Source organism: Aphelocoma coerulescens, chromosome 2 (genome assembly GCF_041296385.1).
Source record: "Aphelocoma coerulescens isolate FSJ_1873_10779 chromosome 2, UR_Acoe_1.0, whole genome shotgun sequence".
NCBI classification, from domain to species: Eukaryota; Metazoa; Chordata; class Aves; order Passeriformes; family Corvidae; genus Aphelocoma; species Aphelocoma coerulescens.
This window is the reverse complement of record NC_091015.1, coordinates 18861381-18886717: the sequence shown is the minus strand read 5'-3', so window position 1 is coordinate 18886717 and position 25337 is coordinate 18861381. Positions and strand designations below refer to the sequence as shown.

Here is a 25337-nt window from a genome sequence, read left to right as displayed (position 1 = left end):
CCCTCATCCTTACTGTACTTGTCCTGAGAATCTGAGATATAAAACGCGTAGCAAAGGAGAATGGAATCATGCCTAATTATTTATTCATATCAGTCTGTCAAATATTCATCTTATTAAGTTATTCCTTCCATTCCCATCCCGGTTTGGAGCGAGATCCGCAGGTCCCAAAAAATACATATTTTCTCGTATTCGGTGTTCTGTCAACAGCCAGATTTTTGGTCTGTAAAGTTAATTTTCTCTTCTTAAATGCTACCTAAAATCTTAACGCTATTTCTTACTCTATTTGGGGGCTTTGGGCAATTAAAGGGGCATAAAGGGGTAATTTCTTCCCCCTCTCTTGCTTTTTTTTCTTGGAATTGGTATTTTCCCACTATAATTTAGAATTAAATGGGATTTTTAAAAGATCCAGAGTTCTAATCTCGGTTGATGTTTTGGTGTATTCACGGTAATGAGTCCTATTCCCTCGGGTCATGAAGCCCCCAAATGTCAATCAACCAAACTGATTCAGAAATGCCATTGTTCGACTCCTACGTCACTCGCCTTCCTCTCATTTTACTTAACAATACCGGAGTTCTCTGATCACTCATTCGGAATATGGGCATTATCTGTGGAAAATGCACAAAGTGTCTTGATCTTTGGCTGGCAGATACTGCTGGAGGGTTTCCGCCGAGCAGACGGTGCGTGTTTATACTTCTGCACCCTGGACTTTATTACAGCTCGGAGGAGCCAATGAATATCCTGAAAGCAAACCGTGCCATAAATCCGTCAAAAATTAATTTGTCTGAGGAGATGTTACATTTCTATTTCCGCGCCCAGAGCCGGCCCCGGCAAGGGCTACGGCCCCGCTCCGCTCTCCGAGCACTCCCCGCCGGAGCGGGCTCCGTCTCCCCACCGAGGGGCCGGGCGTCCCGCCGCGCCGGACACGCGTGGGAGCTGCCCCCAACCCACCGCACCGCAGCACAGAGCTCATGAACATCAGGAAGGGACTTCTGAGGTCGCGTGTCCCCGTGGGAAACGCCATCCGCTCTCAAATGAGGGTGAAACAACCTTCCCCAGAGCAGGGCGTGGAAATGCCCCGCTTCGGACGCTTCCGCAGTGCGTGGGGACATCCCCCAGCCACCTCCCGCCAGTCCCCGGCGCTCCCCCCGGCCGGCAGAGCTGAGGTCCCTCCTAAGAAGGGAGCTGACGGCGTTGCTTTTGCGGATCTCCTAGTTCTCGATCCCAGCGTTGTGTCCTCGGGAGGCGAGGGAGGATGCGGAGGGCGGCGAGCCCTGCCCGGAGCCTCGCAGCGAGCCCACGGAGGAGAATTAGTGCTATCCCTCATTCAGCCCGAGCACGGGCTCGCCGCTGGCCGCAAGGCGTGAACGTCGTCTTCATTTAAAATTAGTGGCATAAGCTCCCCAGCCCCCAACCTCAGCATTTAAAGTGCCTTTTGTCTCTTCATTTCGCTTAAGCAAGGTTTTTGTTGCGGGTTGCCAAGTTCTATTAATGCAGAATTTAATCGGGAAGCGCTTTTCCCCCGTCCCAGCAAGATGGGAACAGCAGATTCTGAGGCCTGAAACGGTACAAAACAGATCCCTCGGTGATTACTGCTAATGCCCTACAATTTAATGTCATCTTTAGTAAAAACCACTTAATGTGGCAGCAACTTTTTGCGCTCAAAGGAAAAACTGGTCCTTTATGTTTTTTCTCTCGAGCACGCAGCAATCACGCCCGACACTGGAATACGAAACCGAAAAGGTTTTCTCTAAAGAGAAGGGCCTTAATTACTAGATTCCGTGTACAACTAATCCAAAGGCACACTTAAAAGGAAATTTAATAGCGCCAGTTTCTATTTCACTCTGACTCGCATGTGTCCTCTGGCTGGATGCTCCCCATCCTCCTCTCCCAGCGCGGAGCCTGAGGACTTCCCTCTCCATTTTGTTCAGGATCTGTTGGTTTTTCTCAATATCCCCTTCTCCCTGTAGTGGGAATAAATGGAAAGCCTTCCTCGGGATTAAACCCTTAGATTTTCCCCTTTGCTAACCAGTAAAGAGAGAGAGGGAAGAGAGGAAATGAAATTGTTATGGAGATTACAGTGTATGTCACCGGCTCTTTGGCCAGTCCTTGGGTTTTGTCGCTGAACGGTTAAGTGCAAACTTGTATTTCCCTTCACAAGAATGGACAATTTTTCTCGCTTGTTTGCAGTTTTCCAAAGTTCTACACACAAATCAGTGAACCTTAAGAGACCCTTTCACTCTTTTATTGTGAATATTTGTCAGTGCTCGGGGGCAGTGATTGCAGTGACAGGTGAATCCAGGGGCCCAGCGATGGCGTCCCAACTTCATAGGTTTGGAAATGTAAAAGACTACCGGCCCTTTCACTCTGGACGTGGCAGTCAACAGGTTCGCATTTTCTGGGATGTAATTCCTGTTCCCTGCAGCCGAAAGGCAGCGGAGCAAACCCGAGCCCGCGGCCGCTGTCCTGCCAAGCCTCCGACCCAGCTACCGCAAACAGCCTTGCGCCGGGCGGCCACCCCGGCCGGCATCCCGGGGGAGTAGGGGGAGGGAGGTGGCCCGGAGGGTGCGGGAGGACCCCCGCCTGGCAGCCCCGCATGACGCCCGGCCAACTTTTCTCCCAAGTTCCGCGCCCAGGCGGGCTTCCGCGGGCTCTCGCTCCTCCTCTGCCCCCTCTTTAATTTTCATTCCGCCTTTTAATTATTAATTAAAGCCGAGAAGGGCTGTGGTTGGGGAAGAGAGGGGGAAGGTATGCAGGCAAGAAAGGGAAGAGCGGGCTGGGGGCAGCGGTGGGAGCGGAGGGTGGCTGGAGCGCAGCTTTGTGTGCCGCCTTAATTGGCCTGGCCACAGAGGGGCTGCGGCGGGGCCGCCCGGACCCGCTCCCCTCCCGCCGCCCGCTCCATCCCTGCCCGTCCCGGGCTCCCGGCTGCAGGACGCCCTCGCCGCCCCCCTCCAGGCGCCCCGGTGAGCAGCCTTGCCGCGGGTGGCAGCCGCTGCCGGGGGGCTGCTCCTGTCCCGCGCACCGGAGCCGGGCTTGATATTTAATCCGTCTCTCTTCGGACAAAGACCCATTTTTTTTACCACGGAGGAACGCCACTGAGATGCGGCTAACCTCTAGGGTTATATCCCAAACCTCGACCCAAGAGCTTGAAAGATGCTTGCCCGGCCCTCTTCTAACCTGAACAAAAAGGATCTGGAAAAAAAAAACGCTGCTTTTTTTTTTTTTTTTTTTTTTTTTTTTTTTTCCCCCGCACAACAAAGAATTCTTAATCATTTCATCTTGGGGGTGAATTTTTATTCCCGTGTCCACTCAGGGTATTGAAATCGATCGCTGCAATATTTAATATATTACTCTCTTAGAGTCCTTTCTCTCTGTAAGGCTGGGTTTATTTCTTCTCTGACTACGTCCCCTCCAATAATAGCACATCCTGTACATCTGTCTGTGGTGTAAAATAATGGTAGTCTTCATTAAATACACAGTCATTAAAGGCTGCGGTCAGTTTTCTAATTATGTGGAAAATCAAACGCCGGGTAAATAAAGGCATATTAACAGAATAATCTCCCAATAAATTCACAGGCACATGAACAACAAACTCCACAAATATCTGAAGGTATAACTACAACATTTGAACTAACTATTTCTTAATTATGTGAGGTTTATATAATGTACCCTTCATTTTTTGTTTAACTTTCCTGTAGTGACCTGTCCCATAACCTTGTAATCCACTGTGGGATATTTCTTTGTGGCCTCTTTCCTTTTGTTATGCCCCCACAGGTTTCCAGCTTAGATGCCTTTTTTTTTCTCTCTTGGTAAATGCGTCTTTAAAAAATATTTGACCTGTTTGACTTAGAGACGTGCATAGACATCTGTGGATTGGGTTAGGCTTGAAATTTCTACGTGATTTCATAATCTTTGTAAAGCAGCACCTGAAAATTAAAAATAATACTCCTTCGACGTTGGGGAAAATTGTTCCATTAGTAGCATTTGTAAATGTCAATGACTCTTGAATATGAGTTGATTTTCTTTTTTTCAGTACACGTAAATACATAGTTTTATGATCTCTTTGAGACCACATCCTCATTTATAGCATATGTCCTGGCACAACCAAGCTTTTGCCACCTCAGTTTGCTATGACCGGGTGTCGTTGGACAGCCCTTGGGAAAACCAGGGAGTTTGCCAAAGGACATGCAGCACCTTGATAGAAAGTGTGGGATGGGGAGCGGGCTCGGGAACCTCGGGAACTTTGCTTTTCCCGCTTCCCTGGGAGCGAGAGAGGCTCCTAGAAAACGCTGTCATCACAGCCGGAGTTCGGGGGAGCTAGGCTTCAGCCCTTTATCATGGACCAGCTCTCCTCGCCGGGAATCAGCGAGTTGTCTTTTCAGGCTGAGCTTTGCAGGTACTGGCAAGCGAAGTCATTGCAAAACAGAGATAAACACGGAGCAAGGGCGCTGCTGCTTCTCCATGTCCGTCAGTGGAGAGAGAGCGAGTCCTGCTGAACCCGGTGATGCCTGCGAGGAAACCCTGAGCACCTTAGCGAGCAGAGCCACTTAGTCTCATTGGAAAACCCTTTTTCTTTCAGCACGCAAGTGTTCCTCTTCAGAAACCTTGGGCTGGTGGAAGCAAAAACGTTAATCGCTATCATGCCTATGCAAAGCTATTAACACTATTGATTCTTAACTTTCTCAGCGAAGACAAATTCACCATATGTCGATGTGTAAACACTTTGGAATAAAATTAAAACCAGTTCTGTGCAATTGTCACTGTGCTTGATTCTAATACAAACTATCAGATGTTTATGCAGTTCGTCTTTCTAAATGATCAGACGCCATCGGCGTTGATAAACCAAACACAAGCAGTAAATTCTGCGTGGAGGGCAACTCCGGCTCGCAGATTTTGTGAAGACGGAGGAGCTCGCACGAAGCTGCAGCAAAATCATCCTGTACTGTTGTGCCGGCGTTGGGGCTGAGAGCCGCTGAACTCTCAGTTAACCCTCTGGAGCTTTTTCCTAAATCCGGTGTCATCCGTCTCCTGCGGAAAACGGGAGGAACAAATGCAGCAGCACGGCAGGAGCTGGCAGAGGAGCCGGGCTCCGGGCTGGAGCATTCCCGGGAAGCCTCGCCGCATCTGTGCACGGGTGTTTACAGAGGGGAGGGAGACCAGAGGGAGGCAGAAAGGCCTCGGGAAAGGCAGGAGACTTTTAAGTCCGCTGATGAGGAATTGCTGCTTGGTATACTCCTCTTTGCCCCACGAGCAATGCAAACACGTATATAAAGATTCCCAACTTTCATGTGTGTTTTAAAAAGTTCACCCACTTTCAAGCCTGTTTCAGAAGCCCGGGTTTCCGGGACGGAACAAACACCGCCAAGTACTCTGCGCGGAGGGCAAGAGATATCAGCGATTATCTGGAGAGCCTTTCTATTTATCGGCCTCTACGCGGCTAGATAGGGAAATACAAATGTTCACGGACTTGATGAATGGCAGGGCTTGTGTAGAATGGCTATATTTTACAGGCCCCTTTACGGGAGAAGCGTACAGAAATCATAATGGAATTAATGAGATTTTATTAGCAAAAATTTGTAAACCCCAGGTAACCATTTATAAACTTACTCTAAAATGTAAGAGAGATTGCAAGATCCCAGCCGGGGAGATCTGACATTGTTTTATATGGTGTATTAAACGCCGTTCCCTCTTTTCTTCTGCTACATCATTTAGTATGAACATCTTTTTCCCTCCGGCGAACTTAGCCAGATTTTGACGGGGACGATTATGTCATAGCGGGAAAAAAACTGAAAATCCTTCTTCTGGTTAAAATGTGCTACTTCAAACATCCCCAACAGACACAGTAAAGTTTTTCAAACGCTCTGGAAAACTGCACACGGAATAGCACGCTATTGCTATTTACCCTTACCCAAATGTCATGTCCATGAAAATAGGAAAGAGCTTTTCCAAAAGAGAATAAACTCATTTCTTTCTTTTCTTTCTTTTCTTTCTTTCTTTTTTTTTTTTTTTTTTTTTAATAATTTTTCCCCATGCACTTTACTAGATAATAATTCTGCATTTGTTATTGTCCTGGGCAGTTTACCCTTGAATCTCAGGAACACAAAAGCATCGCGGGTAAATATAAAACATATGTTCGCACAGGTTATGTGGCAGCTTTAACACTCGCAGCCCCATTCACACGCATCTCCACAAACGCACAAAGACACCAGAAATCCCTGCAAAAGCGCTGTTCCCGGGGCAGCCAGGCGAGAGGTGGTCCAGGAGAGCGGGGGGTTTTGCTCCGGGAGCAACACCAACCTACAACAAACAACCGGGAGGTCGGGGAGGGTGTGTCCGGGACCGAGCCGTGCCTTGGCCGGCCAGGGGATGGTGGTCGGCCCTGCCGCTCCGCCGGGCGCTGCCGGTGCGGCTTCCCCGCGTTTCACCATCAGCAGCTGCTTTTCCAAGGCTGTTTGTTTGTTAGTTTATTTATTTTTTTCCCCGGGAAGGTAGAGAAAGGGGAATGACAAGATGAAATATAATACAGAGATGTGAAGTGACCCGAGTGGCAGCTGAAGACGAGGTCTTAGCCGGGACGTGTTTCCCAGCTAAACTCTCCGCTGCTCTTTGGGGAAAACCAAATGCAGGTTGATGGAAACATCCTGTTTTGAGGGAAATGGACTGTACAGCCCTATCTAGCAGCTCCGACACTACTAATCAGCCTGGAAAAGCACTGCGAGCACAAGTCCCGGGGAAGAGGGAGCCGTGCATCTGACACGACTGCAATTCAATCCCGATCCTGAAAGGGAGTTTGGAAAATCGCTGAGCTCTGAGGGGCAGAGCCGGTCTGCGGCGGCCCCTCCGCGGCTCGGCCCGCCGGGAGACCCGCGCCTTCCTCTGCCTGGAGCAGGGGCAGAGCCCCGAGCCGCAGAGGGGAAGGCAACAGATGTGGGCTGTGCAGAAATCCGTGGAACAAGTGCTCTAAACCCAGGAGGATTTCTCCTAATAGCGAAATCAGAGGGGAAGAGATTTCAGGAAAGAGAATAGCCCAATATAAGTTTCTAGAGTAGAATTTACATTTCATCCTGATTTGTATGTTACAATATGCAGACGCGTGCACGCGGGAGGGATTTGGGTGCCAACGGCGAGAGAGTCCCCGCGTCCCGGTCCTTCTGACCGCCGAGAGCATCGGCGAGCCTCTCTCCGCAGCCGGGAAGCGGGGCCACGGTGTGGAGTTTGGGGAAGTTCATTGCGATACCCCTATTGCCATCCCCTCCCCCGTCCCTCCGGAACGAGGGAGAGGGAACTGGAGGTGCTGGCTCCTGTTTATTTGTCTAAGGGGAACGGCGGTGTGGGAGGCCGAGGGCCGCGTTGGAGCCCCCCTCTCCATGCGGACGTGCCGTTCGGCGGGCAGGGGCACCCGGCCCGCGGGCTGGGGCGGTGCGGAGCAGGCGGGCAGGGGCACCCGGGGCAGCGCGGCCGCGAACAAAGGCCGGCAGCAGCTCCTGCACGTGTGCGCTGCCGCGGCGGGGCCGGCGGGCTCGGCCGTGGGCAGGGAGGGTCCGGCCGCGCCGCTGCTCCCCGGGCTGTCGGGCAGGGAGAGCGGTTCGCCCCGGGCCGGGGTCCCGGCGCGTCCCCCGCCGAGGGACGAGGCTTCAGCAGGGTCTGCCTGCGGGACGTCCATGTCCGGCCCCACCGCCCAAAGGTCACCGCGGCTGGTCCGGCTTCTCGCTACGGGCCACATTAGCGGAGCGGCCATTTACTGCCCCGGGATTGCAGCGCGGCCCGGGTTAGCCCATAAAGCCATTCACACTCAACAATGGGGATTTTCTCAACAATTAACAAGAAACAACATAATAAATCCATTTACAAAGCCCTCGCTATTTACTATAAATTAGCCACTCTTTAAGAGACCGGTGCGTAATTTCACACGCTTTACAGCCCCGGCTACATTTTAGACGCAAGAGCAAACAGCCCTGTTGGACCTTCTGCGCTGACCCCGGCTCCCCGTCCTCTCCCGGGCCGGCTCCGCGGGGGCGGACGGCGAACGGCCGAGCCTGGAGCCCCGAGCCTCCCCCGGCCGCTTCCTGGCCCGGAGCCCAGCATCTGCCCCCGGGGCCCCGCGAAACCACCACGGGCTTGCCCCCTGGCTCGGCCCCAGCGCGGAGCGGGCAGGGCGGGAGGCGGCGGGGCCGCGCCACGGGAGAGCCCGGGAAGATGGTCGCCCCGGTGGATGAGCCGGAGGGGGAGCGGGGTGGGAGCCACGGCGCCGCTTTGAAGAGCGGGATCTCCCGGGGACCGCCGCGCCGCCCCCGCCGCCCGCGGGAGCCGCTCCGGGAGCGGGGAAGCCGGGCCAGGGAGCCTGGCCGGGAGCGAGGGAGACGGCCCGTGGAGCTGGGCCAGGGAGCCGAGGAGGATCCGCCGAGCCGGGCAAGATGGCGGCCCGAGGCGAGCTATGCCCCGGGCCCGCCGCGCTTGGGCAGCCCCGCCGCTCGGGGGCCCCGGCTGCGCTCCGGCATTTTTTTGATCTCCCTCTTCACTTTTTTTTTTTTTTTTTTCATTTTTTTCTCCTTTTTTTTTTCTTTTCTTTTTTTTTTTTTTTTTTTTTTTTTTTTTTTTTTTTTTTTTTTCTTTTTGCGATTTCCAGGCGGCGGGAGCGCGGAGCGCGAGCGGGGCCGGCGGCGCTCTCGCCGTCCTCCCCCCTGTTTACAAACACAGCTGTTGCCGTGTATTTGCAATGCTAGGGGTAAAGCCACCAGCAGCGAGGAGCAAACGAGAGATGGTGCGGGAGAGGGGTCCTCGGCATCTGGAAAGGACAGGGCGCCTTGTTTTTGAAACTGTCAATTCCCTCAACCCCTATTGTGAGCGCCTCATGCAAAACATCTCGGGCCTTTTAAAGCGGGGGCTTGTGAGGCCGCCTCGGAGAGAAAGGGAGAGGGGGAGAGAGAGGGGCCTAGGGCACGGGAAATAATTATATCAGCGCAGTGAAAAAATGCAACGTGTAAGCCCTAAACCCGGCTCGCTGTCCCTTCCCCGAAGGTTTTTGGTCAGGCCGGAGCTGTTAGACCGCGGCTTGCAGGGCCAAGTACCAAGGGAATGGGTAATGTCTGCAAGCGTGACTTCGGGAAGGTAGATCCCAAAGCCTCCCTCCTGATTTTGCTAGCCAGGGCTTTTTATTTTCAGGCGCTCGTCCTTCTTTTGTGCTTCCAAGCTGACCAAATAGATCCCAGGATGAACCATTACATATTCTTCCCAGCAATCCTCTTAACCATAAAAACCACAATTAACAAGGTTATCCGTGTTTCATGTTCTCTAACATACTGCATATGTAGAATATTTTCCTGCAGATTACTGCCGTGTGTCAAAAATGCCACTTTTTTTACCCTTTTCTGTCTCAACCACTCGCACGTGTGAACAGTGACAAACACAAACATAACATTGCTCTCATTTCTGCAGAAACTTTAATTTATTGGCAACTAAATCTGTTAGAGTAAAAGGGATCAGAGACCATGTAAAAAATCACCATGTGAATTGATTAAACAGCAAACTTAATACAACAGCTACCACTATTTTGCATTATTGCTAGTAGTGGCGTTTTAAATAAACAACCAGTAAAGAGATTATCCCACTGTAGTCAAGTAAGTGTAGCTTACAGAACCATCACTTCTTAAAGTAAATTGCTGTAAAGGGCAAGTTACATCTTTTAAGGCAATATACCTCGTTGCTGAAGGCATAACATGTGTTCCCCTTTTAATGTTCTAGAGAATTAAACAGAGTCCAAAACTTTCTTTTGTCTTCCATCTGGCAGCAGAAATATTCCCAGTAAATTTACTGGTGAACTCTATTTGTGGCAAATACTTACAGAGTATAGTCCTTACAGTACACACACTTCCTCAATTGCTTTTTCCTCTAGAAAATTCTGTTGATTTTTTTTGTACACCAGGAATTGGAAAATGGTGGTAATTACTAACACATTTTAAGTTTTATCTCATGTAAACATCATAACAAAATGGTAGCCTGTCTCCCTTGGAAAACCTTGGGTTTTCCTCATTATTAGAACTTACCTTTATGGGAGAAATTTGGTTATTTTTATGTAATTCAATTATAAGACTTCACATGTTTAAGGCTGAAATGGTAATGAACTCTGATCACAATAATAATTACAATGTCATCAGAAACAGTTACCAAAGTACCAGAATTGGACAGAATACCATTGCCCCCCCTCTTTTTTTTTTTTTTTTTTTTTTTTTTTTCCCTGGTGAGTTATTGTACCTGGCTAATTTCTCCAACGGTAGTAAAAACGCGAATGTCCCTGCTAGTGACTTGCACTAAACTGAGGTGTGCACGTGTGAAAATTATTTGGCTGTTTAACTCCTTGCCGTTTGCTGCTGCCTGGATGGAGGGCAGCCCAGCGGAGCAGCCTGCCGGGGATGCCCGGGGGTGCCTGGGGCTCCCGGGCCGCTGGCAGGGCTGGGCGCCATATTTCAAGTCCTCAATTCTGCAGAGCCTATTTGGTATAAATTTATGCTTATACCTCCCCCTCCCACCCCCCACCCCGGATTATTTCGGAACCTGAAAAGGCACCTCTGTAATTTACAATTCCTGGCCAAATCAGCATATCTCTAATTGGAAGTAAACAGGGTCAGGGGACAGAGTTACTTTGAAAGTGATACGTTGTTTAACTGACAAGGCGAAATTTTGGGTTTCGAGTTTGCATATTGCACTTTTGCACAGCTTTTGGCTCTTTCTTTGTGGTTTTTTGTTGGTTTTTTTTTTCTTTTCTTTTCTTTTTCTTTTTTGGTCAAGGGAAGACCTTTGTCAGGCAGACACGGTTTCTAACAGAGCGGGGGGCTTTCCTGAGCAGTACATTTTGTACGTACTTACAGTTCTCTGGAAATAAGGCTGTAATCTGTGCAGCTCTAAACACACGAATGTAAACATTCATCTCAGAACAACTTCAGTAAGCAGATTTTTCATGACCATCGTAATTTCAGCAGAGCGGTTAAGTATGCAATGCACCTTTTGCAATTGGCAGCTTAAAGTGATGTGTGTGCATGTGTGTGTGCGTGTGCATGCAGGGGGGAAGGGTAACTCCACTGAAAGGCAATTGTTTACTCTTTCTAAATATATTTGGCTGCAGGTATTCTCAGACTAGGCCTTTTACAATGAGAGGAAAACTCCGGTGTGGATATAGTAAACAGAGCTGAAACCAGTTAGTGACTGCTTGGGATATTTGGAGACACGAGGGGTTGGGACAGGGCATCACAAAAGGCAGGAATTAAAAAACTGAAACCCAGGCAGTGGATTGCCAGCAGAAATGTTGACTTTGAGTCACACAGTAAACATTGCATTGTTGCTTTGTTTTCCTTTTTTGATTTACGATAAATTATTCTCCCGGGATTGATCGATGAGTGGAATCCTTAAAATTTAATTTGTGAATGATCTAGTATAAATAAAATGCTAATCCAAAGAAAGAAACCAGCAATTATTCATCCTAAACTCTGCTGATTCAGCAACTCACTTATTATTGCCTTTCTCAAGATGCAAACTTTATAGGCCGTTTTCAGAGTTGCTGTATCCGTCCTCCCCCCGCAAGAGATACCTTCCCCCGTTCTCAGCTCTGCCTCCACCTCGGCCTCCAGCCTTTCTCTTTTTTTTTTTTCTCCTTCCCTTTCTTTTGCAGAGGCTGGGGGGGGGGGGGGGGAAAGGGGGGAGGAGGGAGGGAGTGAAACAGTTAACCTCTTGAAGCGTATTTCCTCCAAATAAAAACAGTGAACTTACAAACGGAGAGGAAACCACGGATAACTGCAATAATTCAAAGTGTTTGGAATCAGAATGTTTTTAAACAGTGTTTTTAATTGAAAATAAAGCTAAAGCATGCTTTTCAACAGTGCAAATTTCCATAATTTTGATTTACTGCTTCCATCATCACAATATATTATACCAGCATGTCTTACCAAGGGCTAGACTCTAGAAGTCTGCCTGTTCGACTATTTTGATATTAAGTGCAAATATAGATAATTGCCTCTGATTGTCACGTGCAGTAGAAATGTTTCTGCTACATAGAGAGGATGGCATGGCAAAAAAACCCACAACAGCAAATTTCAAGAGATGAGGGTAGAACTGGGAAGTGTAACATGGTTGAAACGCCTGAGTTTTGTTGCCAAAAAGCTATGAATAACATGGTCTTCTCATTTTGTGTAATCTTTCCACTTACGGCCTCTCATTTCACTTTCTGTGTTGTATTTACTGCTTTGCTATTTCCTCCAGCCAGCGTGAGGGGCTGGACCATAAATTGTACTGCTGGCCAGGCAAATATTTCAGTTGCTTTGCAAGTTTGTAAGGGCCATGTTCAGACCACAACTTAAGTATGACATTAGTGGATAACAGTAACCTTATTTAAGACCTCTGGGTGAAACAAAAAGGCTTCCCAATTGCAAAGAGTGGCTGTACAAGTAAAAAGACACCCTTTTACCAAAAATAGAATTCCACATTTATTTACTGGTTTCAAATGAGGCAGCTTTTCCCAGCGCTGGGGTCACAGGCGGACCCCAGTCTTTTCCAAACCGGAGAAAAAGGAGTAAGTGCAACTGCTCTTTGAAAAAGACACCCCTGCACCCGAAAACAAAGCTCCCAAAAAGTAGACTGCTGCCACATTGAATTATAGTGAACCCTTACTGTGCAACCATGTAACTTAACAAACTTTAACTGAATTAACAGTTAGACTTCCATTTTCAAAATCTAGTGCATAAATTTAATGGCTCATTCTAATATTTATTATTCAACCTTTTGACATTTATTTGCAGCAGTTGAATTGAGGTACTGGTGCATTATTAGCATTTAAACAGTAAAGTGTTCCAGCTCTACCATAATAACTGAGTTTAACTTGAGTCTTTAGCCTGAAGTACTCTGTGGAATGTAACATAATAAAAAAACAAAAATAAAAACAAAACCAATGCAACAGAGAAAAAAAAAAAAGCCCAGACCAACAACAACCAAAAAAAAAAAAAAAAAAACAAACCAAAAACCCACCAAAACCCCAAAATAAGAAAACCCCACTGTTGTAATGATAAATAAAATAGTAATCCGGTTTCTGTCTTCACAATGTGATAAAACAGGATTCCAAAAGTGTGTATAGCATTAATGGGTTTGTACAAACCATGCTGCAGAGTTTAAAAAAAAAAACCAAAAACAGTAAGAAAGTTAAAGGTGGTTCAAGAAAATATTTTCCAAACTACTTTATTAATTAAATTTCCTGAATTTGTGGCTAGGTGGAAGAGGTATTGCAGAACCGCCCAGCTGCCATTTCCATACAGGATGGGCCTTGTGAGGTGGTTGGGAATCCTTAGTGGTGTTTAAGGAATAAGCTGGCAACAAATCCCCATCATTGCCAATAATTAGTGATGGTGGACAGGGAAAATTTGCAATGAAATTAAATGGCCTTTTCACTGCTGATGCTACATTGCTGGCTACCCTTTTGCGTCTATTGTTAACTGTAAAATCATCCAGTGTTCCTTCATGTGTCTCGATTTTACCTGTAGGACGTGGGCTTCGAGCTGATTTCAAATTTGGTTTGACTGGAGGAGTCTGCAGTACAGGTCGCTTTCCCAAAACCAGTGTCCTGTAATTTTTTCTCACCCTTGCTCCAAATTTATACTCCCCATCCTCAGGTTTTGGAGTACCTAAAGTGCATGAGAGGACCTGACTCTGAGTCAGTGGGTTTAAGGAAGTGGTTTCTTTCTCAGTGCATGCAGAATCTTCCTTGGCTGTTAATAAAGCGTCCTGGTTATTACTCTCAGTCGCACCGTAAAACTCATCCTTAGTATCATTGCACTCACACTTTAGCTTATGTGTTGTAAGATCAGGCTCATACTCGTCGTTCGCACTGCTGTCCTCTATTTTGATTTTAATGCTGTGCAGGAATGGCAATGCCTTATTGCCTGTATCAGTGCACTGGAGCTCAGCTGCTGCTGCTGCCCCTGGAGAAGCAGCATCCTCCGCAGGATCAGTTTGTAAAGAGGGCAAATCCGTGGCAAATTCAATACAATGAGGGATTTTGGAATCTTTCTCTGAATTTGCTGCCGCTGATGAAGAATCATTATTTAAGAACCTAGCAGCTATTGTATTGTTATCTGCACGGTGTGTAGTAGTTGCTTGAAGGCATTTCCTTGCCTCTCTGAGTATTCTTTGTTGTGGAAATGCATTGTTTGTCTTTGGGCTAGGTGAAGAGGCCCCCTTTGCAACACAGTTAATTGTTAGGTCAGTACTCTTGGCATTATTGGAAAATTCAGAGTGTGGGAATGTGAGTTCGGATACCCTATCATCTCTTATCTCTGCGAAGCAGCTCCCCAGGCCGCCGGAGCAGCGCAGCGCCGGGGCGGTGGGAGCCCAGCCGGGGCGGCCCCACTCCTCCGGCAGCTCCGGCTTGACTCCACCGGGAGCGCCGCGGAGGGCGGGCAGCCCACCGGGCTCCGCCGGGGCCGGGGGCCGGGAGGCGGCGGCGGCCGCCAGATGGTACAAGAAGTTGGCGTGGACCACGCCGGGCGGGCTGCAGAAGCTGGTGCGCCTGAAGCGGATGCTCTGCACCGAAACCTGGCTGGAGACCGAGCTGGAGTCGGAGTCCGAGGTGCTGTCCTCCTCCTCCTCTTCCTCCTCCTCCTCCTCCTCTTCCTCCTCCTCCTCCGAGCTGCCCTCGCTGGAGTCCGAGGCGCCGCTGCCCTCCTCGTCCTCCTCCTCCTCGTCCTCCTCCTCCGAGCTGCCCTCGCTGGAGCTGGAGAGGCTGGAGCCGCAGTCCGAGTCGTGGGCGGCGCGGCCCGAGCAGCAGCTGGACTCCGAGTCGCTGCTGCCGCTCTCGGGAAAGGCGGGCGGCCCGAAGCCGCGGGGCAGAGGCAGCGGCAGCCGCGGGACGCCGCGGGGCCGGCAGGGCCGGGGCAGGGCCAGGGGCCGGCGGGCGCCGCCGGGGGGGCCCAGCGTGCCGGCGGCGGCGGCCGCTCCGTGGCGGCGGCGGCGGCAGCGGGCGGGCAGGGGCGGGGGACCGGCGGCCGGGAGCCGGGGCCGCGCCGCGGCGGCGAGAGGGCGGCGGGAGCGCAGGGGCACGCAGCCGCCCACCGCCGGCGCCGTTTCATAGTTTACGGGGGATTTGCAAGGCGCCCGAGCGATTTCTGGGTAGCTGTGGCCAGTGTATTTACTAAAAATGTGAGGTAGATGAGCAGCCGGTAGCAAGGCTGTGTCCCCCGGGCGCAGAGCTTTCCTCCGGACGGGCAGCAGCGGCCGAGGAGAGTCGCTCAGACCCAACCAAAGTTTGTTCTCCTTCCAGAAGCCGGAGAAGGGGTCGGCGGGAGCGAGCTCCGGCCGGAGATCGGTGGCAGACAGCGCCCGGCTTAGTTTCCTCCGTTTCGTTTTAAGAACCCGTTCGGTTTTGCAGGATGTGTATAGGGCTTCCACGTCCTCTCTGGAGATCAGGGTGCATTTGGCGGCGTGGAAAGCGATGGAGTTGATGGCTTTGAGCTTCCTCAACTCCTCCAAGTCGCAGTGATGTTTTTTTACTTTTAAATGATCCATTCGCTTGTGCACGGTAGTTCGCGGGATGTTTTTGAGCAGGTCTGTAAAAACCTGGGAGAGTGCAAACATTTGCTTTCCTTTAATGATGAGGTAGCCGAGCCTCACGCCATCCACCTCTTCAAAACCCGACTTCAGGTCTCCCATTTCGTGAATTAAATTATTCCCAGCATTTGCAGAGAGAGAGAGAGATGAAAAAAAAAAAAAAAGAAAAAAAAAAAAGAAAAAGCCACACACACACAATCCTCAGCCAGATGCTGTATTTGTCTCAAGGCATCCTGCTAATAAAATATAACAAAGGCTGTTATTCCTGGTGAATGAACTGCCAAACTTTAGACAAAATGTTAAAAAATAAATTAAAAAATACCGCGAGGCTACAATCAATATATAATCTTAAAAATCAGGTTTGCCAAAGTGTTTCTCTAAGTTGCTGCTGAAGATCAGTACCTGTTCCCTTTCATTCCCTGCTTTTCCATTGGAAACTATGATAATGGAATGTGAAGGGAGGAAGAGAAAAGAAATGCAGCTGCTATTCCCGCCGCTGCTTTAGCTACAAATAAAATGACAGAGTGAAGTGAGCTCGTCCGGAGACACCTTCATCAATTAATTCCCCTAAAGCCAACGCTGATTGGACACTCCTGACAGGTGATGCAATAAAAATTGATATTCCACCCCTTCCCCCAAAAAATCTCCCACTAATTAGCATACCCTTATACTGCCACCTCCCCTCCCAAAGTAAATAATACAGTTAGTATATAAATCTTTCTATTAAACAATCCGAGCTCAAACACACTCAGCCCTCTCAGACTTCCTCGTCTCTAGCTTCGGAGGAAGGATTTGTATGCTTTTTCCCCCTATCGTTCCGTATATTTTCAGCCTGTTTTGGACAAACGTTGCTCTTTTGTGCATGCCATGAATTTAAAGGACATAAGTCTGATCGTAGCGATGGAAAATCCTTCGGTAACGTAGCCGCTTTAAACTAGCGTTTTATTCTGCATTGTGTGGAAAATGAAGCTTAGCGAAAACGTGCAGAACAGCCTGGTATTTCCCCTTCTGAGGCTCCAAAGTTAAATGTTCGGTTGTTAACGAGAGGGAGTACTTACATTTTCGAGTTTCTCTTGATTTTCCTCTTCTGCTTAATTAGCTTTTTATAGCCGGGGACTAAGGTTTTTTTGCTGCCGGAATATCACGGGTTCCTGCACCGTGATACTATAACACTTTTAACTGAAATTCTGCCTGTAATATTGCAGGAGGGGGGAGGAGGACGTGAGCTCACGTCAGACCCATAACAAAGCATAGATAAGCCAGAAATGTATACACTTTTCACGATTAACCGTGCTGGATCACGAGCTGGAATGTCCTATAGTCCCAGAGCCCACGTCAGGATTCCTGCGTGCTGATTGCTTCCAGCAGAGAAAGGAGAATGTAAAATATCCAAGGTGCTTCCAAGAGCCTTTACGTAATAACAAAAAAGTGCTGGAACACACAATGTACGATATTGCATCGGGCTAGGATGCTTCTGGCTCGCAGTTTGCATGTTCCGCTCGGAGTAGCCCTGACGAAGCTTTTTGATGCTCCATTTATAGCAGCCCCTTAAAATCAATTTGAAGAAGCAGCATGAAGGTTTAACCTCTTCTTAGGAACGTTAAATTATTCGAGTGTCAAGAACGAGGATTTCGCAAATGTTGCGATAGCTGCATGCCTCTCCCTTGTCACGTTAAAGTGATGCTTGCGGTTTGCACGTTAGGCGCTGCGAAAAAAAAAATCACCAATCTCTGCCGTGCATCCAGTGTTCCGCTGGATATAAACACCAGCACTTTTATGTATCACTGCACATCCAGAATTAGACACATCCGCGAGATTAATGAGACATCTCATACTGCTGTGACTTGGCAAAAAAATCGACGGAGGAAAAAAAAAATAAAAATCTTAAATCCCAAACGTCAATATCCACTCCGCGTGTTGGCAATATGGTGCGTAGAGTTCGTGTTACCCCGTCAGGTACAGCTAAAAGAAAGCGCATAATCACTCTGTGAAAACGCCGTTTTGCATGCCAAGGCGAAATGCAGGCAAGCCCCCAATTTCACAGGAATTCGAGAGAGAAGTGGGAATTTGGAGAAGTGCATCCGGGAATGGAGGAAGTCTATTCAAGGGAGCCTCTAACTCGGAGGGCTGAGATTTGAAAAGTCAGCCCTGGACTACTGTTGCTCTCAGCGCAGATGTAATCGCCGCTGTTCAACTTAATCCATGTGATCCGTGTGTGTGCGAACCGCGATGCCTAGTCCTTCCCTCTGAAACCTAGGGATAGTATTCCCATCCGAGAAAGCAGAGCTACAGCAAATTACATTTTGTCCCTCGAATTAGAAAAGGATCATTGAGTGGATCTCGTGATATTTCAGCCTTTAAACGTAACCGAGAGGCAGCAGTGAACAATGCCTCGGCACAGCTCAGACCATCCGCCGAGTTCTCCTTCCCTCTCCTCGCATCTGGATCCCCCAGCCTTGCCTTTCTCCTGCTCGCTCGTGTGAGAGGCAAAAAAAGCAAAGTTTCGAGAGAAAACAGCTGCTGGCGCTAGAAAGAAACCATCGTGGTCTTTCTAGAGCTAGAGACAATAAGGTCGTTTAAAAATTCCTCCTGATGTACTTATATGCTGCGAACACCCCCACCCCCTCCCTACTGCTCTCCTCCCCCTGCTTTAAGGTTAAGGCTATGGAGTCAACAGTAAAGGAACAGTAAACTCCGAGAAAGCTGCTCAGAAGACGTTACCCAAAAGCCCGATGGGCTGAAAAGTCCTTTATTTGTCAGGTAGTTCAGCCGGGTCGGATTCCCGTGTAAATCCACGCGTGCGTTCGCACGCAGGGAGCCACGGGTGCCCAGACCCGCACCCTGCCGCTGCTAGCCTGGCAGTGGGATTCGGCAACTATTTTTAAAATGTCCTTTTTTTTTTTTTCCCCTCCTTTTTTTTTTTTTTAATTCCAGCGCTACCAAACCTTTAAGAGTAGTGACGGCTCTTCGGCAAACCTCGGGCTCCTGAAAGGTGCGGCCATGAGCACCGGGGTCGAGGCAGCGCCAGATGTCGGCTGGGAGAAAACCACGAGAAGTCTTGGGAAATGTCAGGCGCCCAACCTACACATCCCCACCGTATACTTACACACACTTTCGGTTGCATATCTTTCTCCGCATCTCACACAGAGAGCTTTGTTTCTTTACTTCTCCATCATTTGGTTTGGTTTGGTTCTTTTTGTGTGCGTGCGTGTGTGTGTGTGTGTGCGCTTTCCCTTGGCCATCGGCACACGTTGTGTATCCGGGGTTGTCTTCAAGCAGGCTGGGGGAGATCCTGATAAACAGCCGTCAGAGGCCCCTTGCACACGCACATGCACATTAAAGGCAGGGGACTTGAAAATGGATTTGCACGCACACAGGGGATTGCGATCAATAGCCACCAACATTTATGGCTTAGATTGTTAATGTGAAAGCTGGTCAAAAGAATGAAAATGAAAAATTAAAGGTGTCTGGTGTCAATTACACGAAAAGTTATGCCATAATTTACTTACTGGGATGTATGCCTATGTGTTCGTGTGTCCATGTGCATGTGTGTGCAGACCCAGATGTACACGTAGGTATCTCTCAAAAGCAAGGGAGTTTCTTTGTTAATTTTGTGGACTGTGTCACCCTTGTTGGTGATCAAAGATGAACATGATTAAAGGAATGGATGTTTGTCTCACATTTCTTAAGATAAGGACGCCCAGAGATGACCGGTTTTGCCAAATACATACACATGCAACTACAGAGAGTTGTGTGTATGGGCACACACACACAGAGAGGCGATCAATCAAATGTGCTCCTTTTCACGTTGAGTAGCGTGCAATCTGCAATCTACACTCTATAGCCAGTAGTATTTCAGTCTTAAAACTGTCTGGCCGAAGGATAAACCTCATTAGAAAAGAAAGAGCAAAATAGTATTCATAATACTTTGCTGTAGACCTATTCCCATTTGTTGAAAATCATATACTTTTATTTTTGCAAACTTGTGTTAAAATATATATGCTCACGGGGAAGTGCTTAGCCATGTCATTCCAGATAGAAAACGTGTGTAACATTTAAAATACACCTTTTACGTGATGTTTTGATTTATTTTCATGGTATGATTATGTTTAAATACCAGTGCAATTTAGCCTGACCTCTTCCTTCTGCAATGTAGTAATGCACACACCATTTACAGTCTTTTAAACGTTTCATTGGGAAATGCAATAGCAATGTCCACTACCGGTTGTACTAATGGGGAGAATTCTGAAAATCTTCAGGAAAACCTAAGGGTCATGTGCATTTTCACACTAGGATTGCCACATTATTAGAATATTATTATTATTTATTATTATTTGTTAATGCTGGACTATGTCTTCAGGTATTGACAAGTATTAAATAAACATTTTGCTTTCATGACGCTGGGCAGAAATACATATTTCACATAAGAACTTGATTTCTAACACTACACCCTGCTTCTAGTTACTGCTGGGCATATTTTGCTCAAGGAGGACACAGATAGAAAGCAGCTAGAGGCTATCACAAAGAGTCCAGTAACGTAAATATAATAGGGTCAAAGAACAGTATAATAGGATCCTTCTGCTATTTTAAAGTCAGCCAAATGTGACTGTAGTAACTAAAATTTGCCATAAATTCTAGTCAGACAATGTATCAGAATGTATAACTAAATCTCCTAAATGTGTGGGACAAAGAAATACCAGCCATCAGCCTGGGGAAAAAAAAAAAATTGTAATCTGACTAACACTCTTATGCCTAGAAGTTTTGGGGTTGGTTTTTTCTTTTTTCCATTTTTTTTATTCCCCCCCCCCTTTTTTTTTCTCCTTTCTTCTTCTATTTTTTTTTCTTTCTTTCTTTTCTTTTTATAAACAGAGATTCAATGCAGGGTTCTACTAGCTGCTTTTTAAGTTTGTGTTTTTTTGGTTTTTTGTTTTTTTTTCCATGGGGGCTGAAGTGTTTCTTGCAGACTAGAATTTTGTGCAATTTATAATTGCTACGGGCTAAGACTATTTCTTGAGTTTAATACTCATGGCAGTTTTAAAATACTTTTTAGCAGGAGTTTCTGGACACATACTACATGCCATGTTGTTTACTGACCCATAATCAAAATGCAGTGACCTTCTACCCTTTTTTTGCCCCTTGACCCATGCTGAATTCAATGCAGCCTTTATAAATTTGCAAATCCTTGGACGTAAAGGGGATTTGGTGAGGCTTTGTTCTGAAAGGATCCTAAAAGTTTGCATTTTTAATTAGACAAAGGTAAAGCAACAAACATTGGGAAATAAGATCCTCTCCTGCACATAGGTGATCACTCTTAATTTCTATGGTGGGAAACTAGATCTTAAAAAACATACCCTGCAAACTGAAAAGCAGTTGCAAACGAAGGAGATCAGGAGGTTATGAATTGCACCAAATTAGCAATGTGGTACAAATCACTTTCATGACGTAAGGGATAGCCAGGCCACAATCTTCTGGCGCTCCTCATCTCCAAGGACCGTGTGGATCCTGGTGACCCGGGGAGAGGGGAGAGCTAGCGATTTGATCTGGAGCTACAGGCGCATTCCCTTATCTCCTTTGCTATCAGTCAGTTTAAAGGACACCGTAATTATGATGGTGATAAAACAATGCCCGCTTATGTGTGCTGAATAAATAAAGAATGTTTACAGCCCCAGAATGTTTCAATTCCAATTAAATGCTATCAAAGAAAAGCCCCTCTTGCTCCCTCCCCCCTCCCTCCCTCTCCCCCACAACTCCCTATTTACCTTGTTGGTTGTAATATGGCCCTATGAAATAAACCGGCCTTCCAGTTTGCCATTAAGGCCACATCGGGAGGAGGGGGAGGAGGAGGAGGAGAGGGGGTGTGAGACAACATGCACTCCCGGTCCCACAATTACTTTGGGTCTCCTGCATCCTCCCTCTCTTTTTTTTTTTTTTTAAATTTATTTTGCTATTATTTGTTTATTTTTCAATTGGCAAAGGCGTGATGATGCAGGGGGAAAAGGCACTTAAAGATCCTGCTCAAACCACCGGCCGAGGGAGTTGAGCTAAATTAATCCAGCGCCCTTGGGCACAAGAGGAGGGGGCTGTCCCCCCACCCCTGGCTGCTACCCCGCCAGGGCCTCGGGGAGTGGGGTCTCCCCACTGCTCCTCTTCCCTCTGCAGCGGGGAGCCTTGGAAACGGGAGCCTGGAAATGCTTCCCACTCACTAAGACACAAGGATCATTTCAAATATTCATTGTATCAGCAAATCTCATCATAATCAGATTAAAGCAAGGTTTGGGGGGGAACTGCCTGTGTTTCTGGGTGCGAAATGCCGACTGGACTACAAAGAAAGCAGAAAATGGGTTCCTCTCCCCCTGCCTTGGTTGCATGGGTAGAAAAATGAAAAGCAGTAATTTTTGCAAAAAAAAGGACACTTTAAAAAACTGTGATTCTCCCCATTCCACCCGGGTAGCACATTCCTGTCAGAGGTTGTTTTCTTTATAACTTTATGCTTAGCATTTCTATATGATGCTCTTATTTACTTGTTTTAAACTACAGAGACTATTCCTGCTGTGGAATACACTGAGGTAGATTTTCTTCAGGCCAATTTGCTTTTAGCTTATCTCAGCGGACGGAACAGCTTTTCTACATTCAAGCTTTAAAATGCATATTTCATTGAGTTGTCTGGGGTGAGATGTTTATATCCATTTTGTGGAAGTGAGTGAGGAACTGAGTGCATTTTCAGGTCTGCTCGACAGACGCAGGCCCTTTTCCTTTTGAAAGTTTAGACCTCCAATACCCTCAATTCTACTGGCAGAATTAGGATGGACTTGGAGGGTCCTAAACGTGACCATTCACTAAGGCGGGGGGCTTGTAACAACGTGCTCGGCAACCTAATCTTACGCTAAAAAGAGCAGAGTGTAAAAGAATGGAATACAAACTCTCCCGACATTTGTAGTCGCTTCCAAAGTGGACCGTGCATTTTAAAGCCGATGGGAACGTGTGTGTTTTGGAGCAAAAAGGAGAGAAGGTAAGTGTTTATCCCTTGTATCCGCCAGTTCGGGTAGAAACAATGAAAGAACAAAGGGAACCACTTCTCCGTGTGAATATTTCACATTTTCCTCCTCCGTTTGAGCCTCACTGCGAGGGGCTGGCGAGGGGACTCGCTCCAGCTTTACCTTTGGCGGCGGGTCGGGGGTGCGTGGCACGGGGAGAAAGTTGCGGGGCGGTTCAAGTCACCCCCCGTTCATCGCCGGAGCCCGCCACGAGCAGGAGCTGCAGATTTCATGGCTCTGAACTCACCGGAGAGTCCCCGCGAGCCGCGGCCGGCGGGAGAGGGATCGGGGCCGGGACCTTTGTGTGCGGAATCTGCCCGGCCCCGGGCTGCCGGCGAGGACGGAGCTCCCCGGTGACCGCCGAGACGGCGGGAGAGGAAGCGGAGGTTAGGAGCCGGGGTAGGAGGGGGTGCGGAGGGAGAAAAAAACCCCTGGAATTATTTGCAAATCCCATAAATCGCGTGGAAGAGCGGTGGGGGAGGGGCTGGGGGGCGAACAAACACCGCGCGCGCGGGGCCTCGCGCGGACCGTTACAAGGGGCGGGGGCGGCGGCCCGAGACACACAGACACGCACGGACAGACACACGCGGGTAGATACACTCAGTGTTTACAGCCGCGGAGAGCGGCACGACCTCGACTCGCCGTGCGGGACCGGCCAGGCCCGCCCGCCATTGGCGCGGGGGCTCTCGGCCGCTGACCTTTCACCCCCCCATCCCCGCCCGCCGCTTCCTTTGCTGCCCCGACCACCTTCCTACCCACAATCCCCCGCGCCGGCCGCGCTCGTGCCGCGCTCGAGCCTCCTGCTGCTGCTTCCCCTCCCCCCGCTCCATTCCCCCCGGCATTCCGGGAAAACCCGGGAGCGGCGGCGCCTCCCTCGGGAAGCGCCGGGGCGGGATCGGGGTGTCCCTGTGGTGGCGGCGGTAACGGCCGGGCGGGGGCGGGGCAGAGGCGGGCTCGGCCGCGTTTGAACGAGAGCGCCGGCGGAGCCCCGCGCAGGGCGGCGGGTGCCGGGGGAGGGACCGGCCAGAATCCTGTCACCTGCGGGGGAGGGGGATCAATGACCACGGGATGTGGGGGGAGCCCCCTTGGCCGAGGGCTGCGGGGGGCGGTGGGGCAGAAAGGGGGGTCTGAGGTCCCTGCCTGCCCGCGTGTTGGGGGAGCCGGGGCGCTGGGAAGAGGATTTGCCTGTTGAATTTCATCGCTGGTAGACGTTAATCTCGTGTTTTAAAGTACCTTGTCAGTGGCTTTAAGGAAATCAAACGTGACATTAATCAAATCACACAAATGTAAACATTTATAAGTTAAATCCTAATATTATGCAATTATTTAAATCGAGCCGTGGTTTTTCCTAAATGTCATGTTGTAGCTCCCACTCTCTTCCTCACATGCTTTGAGTTTTCTGCTGGATCCCGGTGTCTTGGTGTCTGCTCCATGGTGTTCTGAGCGTGCGGACAGGAATGCACTGGGATGCAGGTGGCAAAGGACTGTAGCGTAAATATCTCCTGGTCACCTAACCAGGCCCATCAAGGTTAAAAAGAATGCTTTTGTGAATTTTAGGACAAAATCCTCAAATAATACCTTGCATTGGTACAGTTCTCCCTGTGGGTATGTGAAGCGAGTGATCCCGTGTACAATCTCGAGAAGGATGCTTGGGTGGCTGGAATGTGGGCAGAGGTTCCTTTGCAGCCTCAGTGGGATTTTTAGGCGAGGTGATATGTGAAAGACCCATTACATTGCGAGTCGGGAACGAGGGATAGTGGACAGGCGGACTTCGACGGCAGGCACAGCACGAAGGCGAGTGTGGGGAAAGGCGAAGATGGCAGGCAGGATACGGTGGGAAGCGGCCGGCGCTGCGGGCAGTTGGCCTCTCCCCGTCTTCGCCCTTCGTCCCGGCCCTTCCCGTTCGCCTCTCCCGGCGGGGAAGAGGGGATTTGGGGGTCAGGGAGGAGAACAATGCTGAGCCGCCCTTTGTGCGCAGCACCGTCCCCTGAAGGGAGGGAGCGCGCAGTGCAGCGGGGCTGCGGCGCCTCTGTAGTGCTGCTGCTCTCCTGCGGGCAGTGCTCGCGGCATGCGGGGCAGGAGCCCGGGGCAGCGGGATCAGGGCTCCCATAGGCCGCCCGCCCGACCCCGGGATAGGCTCAGGAGCGGGGCTGGCGCCGCGCCAGCCGGGCAGCCCCGCTCGCCATGCGGGGGCGGGAGAGCTCGGGGGCGAGCGAGTGGCTGCGAGAGTAAACTCGTGGGTGCCCTCGGCAGCGCGGCGCGGGCACGGGGGATTCCAAGGGTGAGCGGGGGTCTCCCGTCAGCGGGGCGGGCTCCGGGCAGGCTGCCCTAGGGAACGGAGCGGCGCGCGAGCCCGCAGGAAGCGGCGGCGGGGCTGGAGGAAGCACGGCCGGGGCTCCCCCTGCTCCCGGCGCTCCCCATTGTTCCCCGGCCGCCTCTTTTCGCGCCGCTTTCCGCCGGCGGGGAGGAGGGAGAGCCCCGAGCCCCGCACGCTGTGTGCTCGCAGGCAGCGGCGCGGGGGACCCGCCGGGAAATCGGGTTCATGAGTAGAGAGGAGCCTTTAGAAGTGCCATCCACTGAGGGAGCTCCGTGAGGCTGTAGCTCACGTGTTACTTGAAAGGTAAAAAAACCCCCAACTACCGCAGCGGAATTGTACATAAAGTAACATCTGTTTCTGGGTGGATTTTAGAGCAGGACTTGTTAAAGAAATTGGGAAAAACTGCT

The 25337-nt window shown here is 49.4% G+C and overlaps 1 protein-coding gene across 1 annotated transcript; it reads right to left on the bottom strand.

Annotated features, from left to right (window-relative positions):
- Window positions 1–13199: 13199 nt before the first annotated feature.
- SKIDA1 (SKI/DACH domain containing 1) lies at window positions 13200–18180 on the bottom strand. The gene has a single exon (XM_069006668.1). The coding sequence runs from the start codon at window positions 15679–15681 to the stop codon at window positions 13219–13221; it is 2463 nt and encodes an 820-aa protein (XP_068862769.1). The 5' UTR covers window positions 15682–18180; the 3' UTR covers window positions 13200–13218.
- Window positions 18181–25337: the final 7157 nt, after the last annotated feature.

Bases quoted from the DNA above. Each gene is read 5' to 3' on its own strand.
- SKIDA1 (XM_069006668.1), bottom strand. From the start codon at position 15,681: ATGGGAGACCTGAAGTCGGGTTTTGAAGAGGTGGATGGCGTGAGGCTC.